At 47.0% G+C, this 12141-nt stretch overlaps 1 protein-coding gene and 1 long non-coding RNA gene across 4 annotated transcripts in view; one reads left to right on the forward strand and one right to left on the reverse strand.

Annotated features, from left to right (window-relative positions):
- LOC135903917 (uncharacterized) overlaps nucleotides 1-10963 on the reverse strand; it is a 49239-nt gene extending 38276 nt beyond the window's left edge. For 2 of the 3 annotated variants that reach the window (XR_010564957.1, XR_010564956.1), the window contains exons 1-2: nucleotides 10838-10963; nucleotides 10278-10361 (exon numbers count right to left, since the gene is read on the reverse strand). This is a non-coding gene — a long non-coding RNA (uncharacterized lncRNA). Of the gene's footprint in view, nucleotides 1-10277; nucleotides 10362-10438; nucleotides 10587-10837 lie in introns of those variants that run through there. The other variant, XR_011513024.1, reaches the window with a different exon arrangement.
- LOC135903849 (uncharacterized) lies at nucleotides 171-6798 on the forward strand. The gene is made up of 4 exons (XM_065434250.2): nucleotides 171-321; nucleotides 2113-2339; nucleotides 3954-4243; nucleotides 6259-6798. The coding sequence occupies exons 1-4, from the start codon at nucleotides 171-173 to the stop codon at nucleotides 6551-6553; spliced, it is 963 nt and encodes a 320-aa protein (XP_065290322.1). The 3' UTR covers nucleotides 6554-6798.
- Nucleotides 10964-12141: the final 1178 nt, after the last annotated feature.

The raw sequence follows: 12141 nt of genomic DNA on the forward strand, positions 1-12141 counted from the left end.
TTTCTCCCAAGCTCCTATTTAGGAACTAACGTCGGTAGAAAAAAATAAGAGAGCATTATCACGAATGTACGCTGTTGAAGCTAAAGTGTAACAAGCATTTCTTATGGTCTCAAATTTTTCGCCTACGGCGCGCCATATGAAGGGCGATTTTGTCTGTGCAGATGTGGATTATGATGTTCCTGTGCATGATTCTCCTTGCCTACATCAGTCTACACCTGCTGTCCGTAAAGCATGGCAATGGGCGTGCCCTCGGGTATCTGGAGCGATCCAACGAGTGGACCGATATGTTCTTCCTCTACTTTTCCGGTCTCATGCAGAGAGGTAGCGTGTCATTTTCCTTGCCAGAGTTCAGCGGTTTCATTTTATCTTAACAGCGCTGGCAACACTTGCTTCCGAATAAGAGAATGTTGATGGCACCTAAAGACTACGGAAATGGACCCGCTCAGCGACACAGGGTGTCTTAACGTTATCAACTGTTTCGCTTCTGTTTTCAGATGTGCACATGACATTACAACGCTGTGACGCAGGTTGTTACGCTTACACATACACTTTCGCCTCCTTGAATCACGTTCCTGACATGTAAAAACAAACTAAAGAAAAAAGTCACAGTTTCGCACGAAAGGTGAAACATTGAATGCGATAGCAAATAAGTGGACAGCTATACAAAGTAAGGATAGTAGTCTTATCGGTCGTATAAGCTAGTAAACATAGGCGCACTAACTAAATTAACGACCATGGTGTCACGTGCGCACAAGCAAACATGAACATATGTCACTCGATGACCGCGGAAACTCGCTGTCAACACGCTGGAGTGAGGAAATGCAGCAACAGCAGCGAGCGAATTGGCCTTTGGGCTGCCTCTCACATCAACGCGAACTAAGCCGCCAAAACGCAGAGCGTGGCGGACTCTGTCCCATCGGAGATGGCTTTCAAGATACCGCGGACCGGACGGGCGCGCGCGAGCGCCCGGACCGTCCGAAGTAGAACACCCCCCTCCCCCTTTCCCTACTCTTCCCCCGGAACCTTGCGAGCGACGGAAAACAGCGCGCTTCCTACCCGCTTTCCTCCCTTTCGTGCGCGAGATTAAGCCGCGATCGCCGGCTCCCACTCGCACGTACAGCATACGGCATGCGGCGACGATTTGACCGCCCTTGGACAGTATACAGAACCTCACGGCGTTGCCGACGCCGACGGCAGAAATGCGCTTGGAGTGTCCATACAATTGCTATCGCAATAAAACAGATTTTCACGTTTATGAGAAGGCACTTACGAGTGGTTACCTCTGGGCCCGCATTGGTAATGCAGCTCCATGATGAATTCATTTTCTGTAGACTGGGCACAGTCCACCCTTTTTCTGTTTGCGGAAAGACACGGCATCAGCCCGCTATTCGTTAATCCGTCTATCCCCACTCGTCAGACGCAGGAACTGTTTACTTCTGTCGAGTCCCACGCCTCAAAGACAACGTGTCCCAAGGGCCATAAAGTAGAGTGGAAGTACTTATAGCAGCGTAATATTACGGACGTATATTAAAGCGAAGCTTCGTTTTGATTTGATCATTCGGTATGTGCAGTGGGCTTGTGCCCGTACCTTACCGCAGCTGCTGAGTGGGTGCGTGCCTCTTTGACACAAGGTGGACAGTACCCTTAAATTTAGCTAGATAAGTGCCGCACTTTTCTGCGCGTACGCTTGTCATCAGCATTCTTCCGTCTCAAGTATCCTACATCGTCTTCCCGGTGCATGAACATTGCATGATGTTCCACGTTGCATACGATGAAGGTGAACAATGTTGTACTCACTGCAGTTAGTTGTATTGTATTTAATTACCCATTTCATCAAACCATAGCTTCACACAGATTCCACCATATGTTGGACCTGCGGAATCTTTTTCTCCTGTGAATGCGAGAGCGCAGAGGTCGGTCACTTAATACAAGTTTGATAGACGTTACCGTTGCGCGCAGCTACCACGCATAGCAAAGCCTGCGAGAAGAGCGTCCAGCTTAACTCTCGTACAAGAATGTGGTGAAGGAGTAGGAAAAATATTTCTCCAGTGTGAACGAGTCTTGTTTGTGTTCTGCTGCATGAGTTTCATACGCGCGTCACACCTTGCGCAGCCACCTCTCATCGCGAAGGCTGCAACAAGAGCGCCCCGTTCCGTGGCCTGCTGTGGCTGTGGCTGGTGTGCAGCTTCTTCGTGATGAACTTCTTCACGGCCAACATGAGCGCTAGCCTGATGGTGAAGACCGAGGCGCCGCGCATACGCACCGTCGAAGACGTGCTCCGGGTGCCTGACAAACGCGTCCTACTCTTCGCAGACAGCGGGTTCACTGATTTATTCATGGTATGCGCATGCTGCTGGTACCGAAGACCCGTCTTGCGGCAAGTGCGAGTGCATTAACTGCAAACGTTACTAACCCTCATGTAAAAGGATTGATTACCTCTTATCGTTACGTGTATACCTGACGAGCAATATGAAGAGGAACATCAAAACTGCTTTCAAGGGGCCGTAGTGGCTAAACAAGTAGCGGCTAAACAAACATGACCCGCACAAACGCGTTGCCCAACTCAAAGTTGTTGTTCGAGTTGTTGACAAATTCGACTTCGTCCTGCCATATGCAGCCGCCTGGTTAGCTCAAATGGTAGAGCGGCTGCCCCGGATAGGCGGTGGCCCTAGGATTGGAGACCCGGACCATGACAAATTTTTCTTCAACTGCGAGGCTTTTCTTTCTACCAACCCGTATGGGTTGTCTTTGTAGCAGTTGCTACGCTTGGGTGGATGTCTCATTTTCTTTTAACTAATTATTCTAGGTTTGTTTTATTCCTCAGCAAACTTTTTTTTAATGATTCACGTATGCTTTGACGGCTTTGTACTCCCTATCCTGCTGGGACCTTAATTGATCCGCAGTATGCCCTAAACAAAAAAGAAATATATAACACTGGACGAGTGGGCTATACGAAAGAATGGAAATGGTCAATTCAACAAACATTTTATCCAAAAACGCTACGTCAGACAATAGACGAAGGGGACGATGATTCCATCTGATGTAATATTTGCGAGGGAAGGTGCTTTTGCACGGATCAATACCGAGAGTCGGTGCACACAGTTAAAAGAAGCTCACAGCACAAAGCTCAGTAATGTCGCCCGTCCGCTGACCGGGAACTGTCCTCTCATGCTCGGAAGAGAGTCTCCCTGACAACCGCCTCGTGTCTACTGAAATAGCGGGCGACAACGCAAACATTCTTACGTTTTCGTGTGCGCATTGTTCTAATTTGAAATGGTGATATAACTGACAAGACTGTTCTTCGACAGCCGTCTCGGTAGCGCTCAAGGCGTAATGTTCACGAGGACGGGGCCTTGTTGGTACAGGTTACAGAAGGTTCAAGTTCAATTGAGAAGGCGTGTGGATGCGCTCAAGTGCATGTGTGATCACTTCTAGCGTGTCCTTTATTGTAGATGACTATTCTCAATCGTGTAATATTGTTTAATACCAGGTAAACCATAAGACTGGTGGTACAGATAAAGATTACTGAGCGTAAAACAAAGACGAGTATTGAAGTATAAGCAAGAAAGCTAAGGTTCTTGTTTGTACACGCGAATTTATCCGACTAAATGCAAATAAAACCACACGTGAACACACGGAACCATTTCATATCGCTGGGGAAGGTCAAGATGGCGTTAGTCAGACGACGGTACGCTTTCGAGGCAATTGAAACAATTTTGGCACCGCTTTCTGTTAACGAAACGACGTTTTCATTGGTACGTAAATATACGAGCAGATGCGAGAGCTTAAAATAATATAGTTCAAAGTGAGCGGTTTTCCCGTCTACTGGCATCGATCTCGATTTATTTCGCACTCGTTAATGTTCGTCAATACAAATCGTTAGCGCAAACAACGCGTAATCCAGAGTGGCGGTATAGTACGCGTGATCAGTGAATTCTCTTCGTTGGGCGCAGTACTCGGAGCTGGAGTCCTATCGCGACCTGTACAGCCAGATCAGGCGCACAGGCGGCGAGATACACCCCACCAAGGTGTTCGCCGAGAACAACATGCGGCAAGTGCTGAAGCAAAACGCGGTGATCCTGCAAGAGAAGCTGACGCTCGACGACCAGGTGGGCCGCCAATGTCGGCGTCTCGTCGGCCATGGATACTTCTACTTCAGCGAACAGTCCCTGTCCACGCTTCCCATCAGCTGGTACGCTAGAGCCGACCTCGACCCGTTGATCAGGGATGAACTCTACACAAGGTGCGCACGTGAGCCCTCGGTGTATGCACCTGTCGCGCTCGCGAGATTCGGCACGTGTATGCAGGTATTCGCCTTCAATGTGGTATAGTACGACAACTGTCGTTACGAACGCTGTTTCATTTCCCCATGCTGACTGTCAGAGAGATATCGTGGTGGAGCGCTCCGAGTTAGTTCTGAACACTCGCGCTTCCTTGATGCCCACCTAACTCGCAGTGCACGAGCATCTTTGCGTTCCACCTCATTTTACAATGCACTCGCCACGGTATGGGAATCAAATTCACACTCTTGTGCTCGTCACTAAAACCCGATAGCCGATGAGCCACCACTGCGGGCTTCTCTTTCTGGACTGTACACTCTAGGTTCTGCTCTTGCGAAGCGCAACTTAGTAAGGCGTCTTTTGTTTTTGTTTTTTATATCGTACAATATTTCCGAGAATGGCCTGTTGCAGAGAACGTAATTGTAGTCCTTGAGCAGAATTACTCGAAGCGGGGGACATAACTCGCACGAGAAACTGAAATGCCTAATCAACTAATTAACAAAATACCACTAATTACAATTTTAATGAATTACCTTTCAGTACATACATTTTATTACATTTTAACCGGTGCGTTTCCAAAGCATACGCACTTGGTACGCATTTTAAAGGGACACTAAAGTGAAAAGTGATTTCTTCTGCATCAGTAAATCACCGTTCTACAACACCAGAAACACCACTCTTACAACGATAAGACGTTTGGTAAGCCAGAAAAAGCGCAAGAACGAAATTCGGGTGGCGACGCCTACTTGAGTTCCCGCACCTGGGGGCTGTGACGTCATGGATTTTGATGGCATCTTCCAGGGCCTACTAATTGTATATAGCGGTACAGATTGACTACATTGTGTTCTAAAGGAACCAAATATTAAACATGCCAAGTTTCGGGAAGCTTTATTCAGCCAACGCGGCCCAAATGCGAAAACAAACTTTGGAATCCCTGACGTCACGCTGACGTACCGGCGCTGGCGTTTCGGCGCGAAATTCAAATACTGATACTTCGACCTTCATTTTCTCATCCAGTATTCAAACTATTTTCTCGAAATGACTGCCTGCAGGTTTCTCAAAGAATGATTTATTAGTCTAATCTGATTTATTGTTTCCCTTTAGTGTCCCTTTAAGGATCTTACGGGTTTTCAGATATGCACCATGAAACTTGCGGTAAAAACGCGCTGTTGTTCCAGTTACCTCTTAAACAAACCGCCACTTTACGCATTGAAGCAAAAAAATAACTGGACCTTCCATGTATATCGTCGCACAATTTGGGAATGATTATGTCGAAACTGGCGTCATCCTTAAAATTCATTCCAACGGGATACGCCTTGCGAACTCACTGGCTGCAATACGCTAATTGCAATTTGTGCCGTAAAGTAATTGATTAAAAAGTTAGTTATTTATGTTGCTTTCCATTTATCGTGTAAGTAATGTAAGCTTCTGTGTATTCAAGCTTACGGACTACAATTATGCTGTCTGCCACATGTGATTTTTGAAAATTCTGTATTGTACTGAAAAAAACATCCTGTATAATAAATAACCGGGTCCTCTAAGTCATTCGGAGATCTAACTGGCGTTCGTCGGCAGTATGCGATAGGAGAGAGGGAAGATGCGTCTCAATCCCACGTGCTCCGTGGTGCACGCGGATGAAATGAGAGACATAGTGCACTACTTAAAGACAAAGCATTTTGGAAGTGTGTGAGCCCTTTGCAGAACATAGCTCAGCTTGCCCATCGACGCTTGGAGCCGTTCCCCTCCCCTAGGACCAGCTCGACTCTCGGACTTATTGCTCAGTAACGGGCACAAGTAAAGGCAATCTCTCTCTCTCTCTCTCTCTCTTACATTACAGGCTTACATTACAGCATTACACGGCTTGTAAGCGCAGCCTTCACCTGCTCGTTACAGCCGTACGTGGCACCAGTGCTTTTTGTTTTGATTTTGCTTTGCTGCGGCCGGAACCGTAACGGCGGTGACCTGCTCGTACGCGCAGGCTCATGTGGTATGTGGACACCGGACTCCTGGCCAAGTTACGTGAGGAGACCTCCCCGCTGGGGGAAGAGTGCCTGCTGCGCATGAGCGACAAATCGGACCTCGAGCACCGCACTCTGCTTCTCGACGACCTCCAGCCGATGTTCCTGCTGGCCCTGCTGCTGCTGCTGCTTGCCACCGTGGTGTTCCTGGCAGAGCTGCTAATCGCGGCCATTAGCAAAAGACGCCAGGGACTCCCGCGTCACCGCCTATTTGTAGACGGCCGCCGCGTGCTCCAGGATCGGCGTGCTCGTTAACAACCGGTATTCAAACGCGAGCTTGCAAACTCGCCGACTGACAGCGAAGCTCGTGGCTAACAATGATAATGCTACATGTTTCAAAACACCGTGAGGTCAAGAGATCGCGGTGAACACCTTTTTTCTGCCACCAAGCACGTACATCGTGTACATTCATGCAGTATGTTTTTGCCTTGATTGGAGCTAAGCACGCAACGCATTGTGTCAGAGCAGTACTATCGTGCTCAGTGCGAGCTACAACGCGGAAACGCGTGGCGTAAAGGTCGCGCGTTATAACTCACACAGGGCGGGATAGCTAGCACATCTACATAGCTTTTTTTCTGTTTTCCAAGTGATAAGAACAATAATTGTTATTCCTGGAATATATTCCATCAAAGTGCCTGTTGTAGGCACCGCACGAGCTCGCTTCTTTGTTTCTTCTTAATATAGAAGGTCCAGCCCATACGTGATGCGACTGACTCAAGCTCTCCCCATGGTAATATGACCGCCAATATTCGATAGAAGATTAATTGGGAAAGGTTCCCGCGTCTTAAATATGGAGAGCCCTTTCCCCTACTTTCAGAGACTGGCTGGCGGAGTTGCCGTACCCCAAACCCATTAGAGGGCGAGGAGGACTCGCATTGCTAGCAGTAGGCGGGTCTAGCCTTGTAAATACCACCAGCAATCGCTCCGCCCAAGCACAACTCTACAATGCATATAGCACTAAGAACTCGGTGAGTACGAAAGCTATGTGCGCGGGAGATCCTCTGAGTCATAAGTGGGTCACGAGGCCTACATACAAGACCAGCGGATACCCTCAGTCACCAGTGCATTAGGGATGGCAGGTGGGTGACCGACCATCGCAGCCAGGACAACTGCAAACTGTCCTGCCTCCCCTTAAACTACCATCCTCGGGCCATGAACATTTTCCTCCAACACCGTCCAACACTGTCCCAACAAGTCCCGAACATCCATTTGGAAGAGCCTAATAAAGCGTTTGTAAGCAAGCAAACAAAACATCCTGGCTCATTTGCGTTTCAAACGCTATTGCCTTTATTTGCAATGCCTGCGTTGAGGGAAGCATATAGCTGGCTGGGTGTGGCTCAACTCCCGCTGATGTGCACTGAGAGGCACAGGGAAACGCGAATGGAGCTTTTTAGTATCCCTAACGCCGTCAAAGTAAGTAATATATATTTTGCCAAAAGCACCTTAGTACGTTTCGTGCATTTTCTCCTGCAAATCTGCACGTCTGTGCGTGTGCGTGCGTGGCAAAAGTGAGGGCACGGGGCTTCCGCGTTATTTATAATTAGAGTCACGGATGTTTCAAGATATTTCGCTTTCTTGCCCCCCATACAGATGCGTGCACGGAGGAAATTCGAAAGCTTTGCTCCTAATTCGGTTTGGATCTAATACCAAATATTAAAGAAAATAATGCAGTTCTTGAGTGTAATTTATACCCGTGTCACACGGGCGTTTGGAAGGCCTTCCAACCGATAGTCAGTTGACTCAAAGGTCAAGTTCGAGCTGCTACACGGGCCGTTTCGAAGGCCGCCGAGTCAATGGTCTATCGAGTCAACGGAGCACCTTACAACTCTATCGAAATCTCGATGGCCTTTGAGCAACGGAAGCGGAAACAGCGCGAACATGCCTTCTCGTTCACATTGTGCTCGTACTCACGGTTAGAAAGAACACATCAAACCAAATGCTCTTAAAATACTATATATGAGTGTTATTCATTATTCAATAAACTGTTTTTGCCACTTGACATGTGCGAACACACACCAGAACGGCAGCCGCATCGAGCGGCGCAAACGTTGCCGCAGTTTCGCTACTCAACAATTTAAAAATTAAACATATATGTATGGCAATGTATAAACAAATTTTTTTAATGTATAATTTAATGTATAAACAAATATAAAAGAAATTATAGTGCTTTTAAATTGTTTTAATGTTGTTTAACTTTTTGTAACATGAAAACGAAAATAAAGATCCGCAGCGCCACACAATTGTGCGAGAAACGCCTGAACTACTCAACGGCCTTTCAAAAGTGCCGTGTAGCAGCGTGAAAACTCCTTTGAGTCGATAGAGTTGTGGCGTTTCAAAGGCCGTTGACTGGAAGGCCTTCCAAATGTGCCCGTGTGACACAGGTATTACCTAAGCGGCACGATAACAACTACTTGACTTTGACATTACATGAGATTGACATGACGACACTTCGTGAGCTGAGATCTAAGACAGCGAAAATAATTTCTTGTGAAAGAAACCTACAGAACGACTGTTGGGCTTTGAACGACAGTGATTCACATACGATCGACAAGTGAGTGAAATTTTAACAGCTAATTATGCATTGATGTTCCAGTTATTTTACGAGGTTCGTAAGTTTACGCTTTAGTTCATCGGCTTTTTTCGTCCTAAATGTTGGCTCGGTAACTCCAATAGCTCACCAATTAGAACAATTTAAAGTGCAAATTTTTAATGTTAACACTACAGCTTTATGGTAAAACACGGTTCCTTGCGGCATTAATAATGTACGTAGTAAAGTCGATCTGAAAAGATAAGTTGTTTTACATTTAAAGAGCTGTCGCTTTTGCATGAGCCTTCAAAAGGATCTGCCTGAATCGAGCAGGCGAAAACTTATACATATGAACGTGAAATGCCTCACAATTGCTAGCAACTATTCTTTCACAGCCTCAGTAAATCGTTTACTTACGATCCATAACTGTGAATAGCACGAGGATCAAAGGCGATGGATCAGAATACTTTTTTCGTTCGCTCTCTCTTCGTTGTCTCTCAAGCTATTTGAGTCCGAGTTTTTGAGTATTTCTTTGTTCCAAACAAGTGAATCGCATGGCTGAAGAGATGGGCACAGCAACTGCATATCACGGCTTCACATTTTTATGCGAATAAAAAGAAAAACCTACAATTCAATTTTAACGTGGACTTGGTCATAAGCCCACGAAATAACACAGAAATAACACAGAGAGGTGGCCTAATCAAGAACGACTCATAACTTATCATGATGTGATCATGTCCTAAATTGTTCAAAACTGATATAGCTACACACACATAAGCGAAACGCCAGCTAAACTTCAAAAAGCTGGGCAAGTGCATCGGTATCGGCACACCGAGAGCGGCAGTAAGGGATGGTGAACCTTAAAGAAAGTAAAGTGATATTCTGGAGCAGCGAAAGGTAAGACAAATGAATACACGAAAAACAAAACAAAAGTTGGTGTCTGGTGTATGTATACTTGGCGTACTCCACCGGCAGACGCGACACGACGACACAGCAGACGTGGAGCTATGACCCAGTGGCCGCAAACGTGACCGGAAGGAGGGATGTCCCGGCCCGGTATAGGCCAGTTCTCCGACGTGTCTTCATTTGCAATGTTGTATAACAGACACGCTTACAAACACGCCCGATCTCCGCCTTCTATATGCTCATTCGTATAATGGAGTTCCGTCACGGCTCTCTAACGCGCACATACTACAGCAAGCAGCGGTTTCAATTTCCAGTAAGGTCAGGTCGCGGCGGCGTGTCACCCCGTTGGCAGTTAATGACTCTTCCGCGTCACACGCAGTTTTCCGAAGGCTCGTCACGTTTCATTCGGCACATTATGCGTAGTGCACCACTACAACATCCATTTACGGTACGGCCTAGCCAGTACAGACACTTCTACAATTGGACTGGAGGGCTGAACGTAATAAGCGAGTACCGGACAGCTGTACATTATTTGCGCACGCTTACGTGTATCGGTTTCCTTCGCGCCCTCAACGCCGTTTGGTGTCGAGGGAGTGCGGAGCGGCAACGCACAGGGTGTGCCCGCTGACACTGCAAAAAAAAAACAATAATGATTAGTATGCTTCTCTTTCCATAACAGACATAGACAAGACTGGGTCCCCACTCACACATACATCAGCCAGCATAGGCACAGCAAGGTAAACACGAACGTATAGCTCTTTTCTTTCGGCCAATCTACAGCTGAAGCATGAAGCTCAGCCGACGCAGCTAAAAGCAACAGTGTTCTGCGCAAGGCGTTCAACGGAAAGCGTCGAACATATCAGATGTTCTGGTTCTAAGATCTGATCCCACTGTTCACTCCTCGGCGCTACAGCTGCACCATTTTATGACGGAGTGACAAAGAGATCACGCCTACCAAATGTCAGCAGTGCTGTTTATAGATTAAGGCTTCAGGCCTCCACGCCGAATCGCGCAGTGATCAGTGAGGATCCCCCGTTTCGCAGTGTCGCTCATTTTGGCGAAAACCAAACTTAAAGCAAAATTTGAAAAGCCAGAACGCTGCATACCGCTCTGTCTTTGCGGCTGCTTCTTCTAGCAGCCGACGCAAAAGTCCGAATGTTTGCTTCCGACAAGACCCTTTCCTCCGCTCTGTGGCAGCAGCGTGTTCAGGACCCCAGCCAACTTCCTGTCCTGCATTTTTTACAGTCAAGTTAGCCAAGAAAAAAGAAGTGTTTTGTTGCATAGTATACAGTAGGCACATATTCTTGATGTGTTCAGATAAAACGAACGTGCATCACGCGTCGAGCTCATGTAGGGACTTTTTTTTAGTACTTCACAATAAAATTCCCTTGTCGAACGCTCCAACTCTATAGTAGAACTGGTGCCAGCTGGGTAGTTCTACAAAGTTAAAGTCTATTGTAACTTGTGTTCTGCCAGAGGGCTTAACCAAAAGTCTGGTGGGAACTCTGTAATCATGAAAAGGGTCTGACGTTATGGCCAGAACTATATCAGTGCTTTGTATGAAGCAAGCAGGAGCTCACGGAAATGAATAACTAAGCCAACGTCCAGTTCTCCCGCCATTTAATGATATTGGCAAACTTCGGCACGTTACATCACGTCGATGGCAGTGGAAATGCCCGAAATATTTATTCTGTGAAGCATTCTCCGAGTACGCTGATCATCCTGAAGTTACAAGTATTGCATTATGATGCCAGTGGTTTAATGAGGCGGCCATTACTGGTTGCTTAAGTCATATTAATGTAGTGGGTGAATGTTGCGTCGAATAATCACATCTGCGCGACCTTCACAGAGGATCCACGTCAGGCGTTTCCACAGCAATCGAAGTGGACGTGACATAACCAAAGGTTGCCAATGTCGTGAGATGGCAGGCGCAATGGGCGTTGCCTGCTTTTCCCCCTCTGGTCCCGACAGCATTTGAGCAGCGCTTTCGTAATGGGAAGTTCCGTCCTGCCATTCTCTCCGTCTCGTGTTTGCTTTTTCTCGTAATACCCGCGGGTGTGGCTCCATTCTAATTTCGCGGTAAGGGGGGGACGGGAATCAGGGGGCGTAAGTACGTCAAGTATTTTCGGGCTGGAACGAATGCGTCATTCTTGACAACCAGGAGGCAGCTGCCTTAGAAGAACCCAAAGTGCGAAGGCAAAAACAAAAATAAAACGGCTGAATCGCCAGGTGCGGAGATGCACGGGAATGATGTTAATATACGCGTACGCTAACCAGAAAAAAACACACACTCGTTAATAACGCCGCGACCCCCTGACAGGTCCGTCCCCCTTGCCTCTTCGCCTTTATTCGATAAAATTATTCTCATTATCCTAAGTAAAGAGTTCCATTTGGCTGATCCGCGGCCACC

The sequence above is a fragment of the Dermacentor albipictus genome, chromosome 3 (assembly GCF_038994185.2).
Source record: "Dermacentor albipictus isolate Rhodes 1998 colony chromosome 3, USDA_Dalb.pri_finalv2, whole genome shotgun sequence".
In the NCBI taxonomy this organism is placed as follows: domain Eukaryota; kingdom Metazoa; phylum Arthropoda; class Arachnida; order Ixodida; family Ixodidae; genus Dermacentor; species Dermacentor albipictus.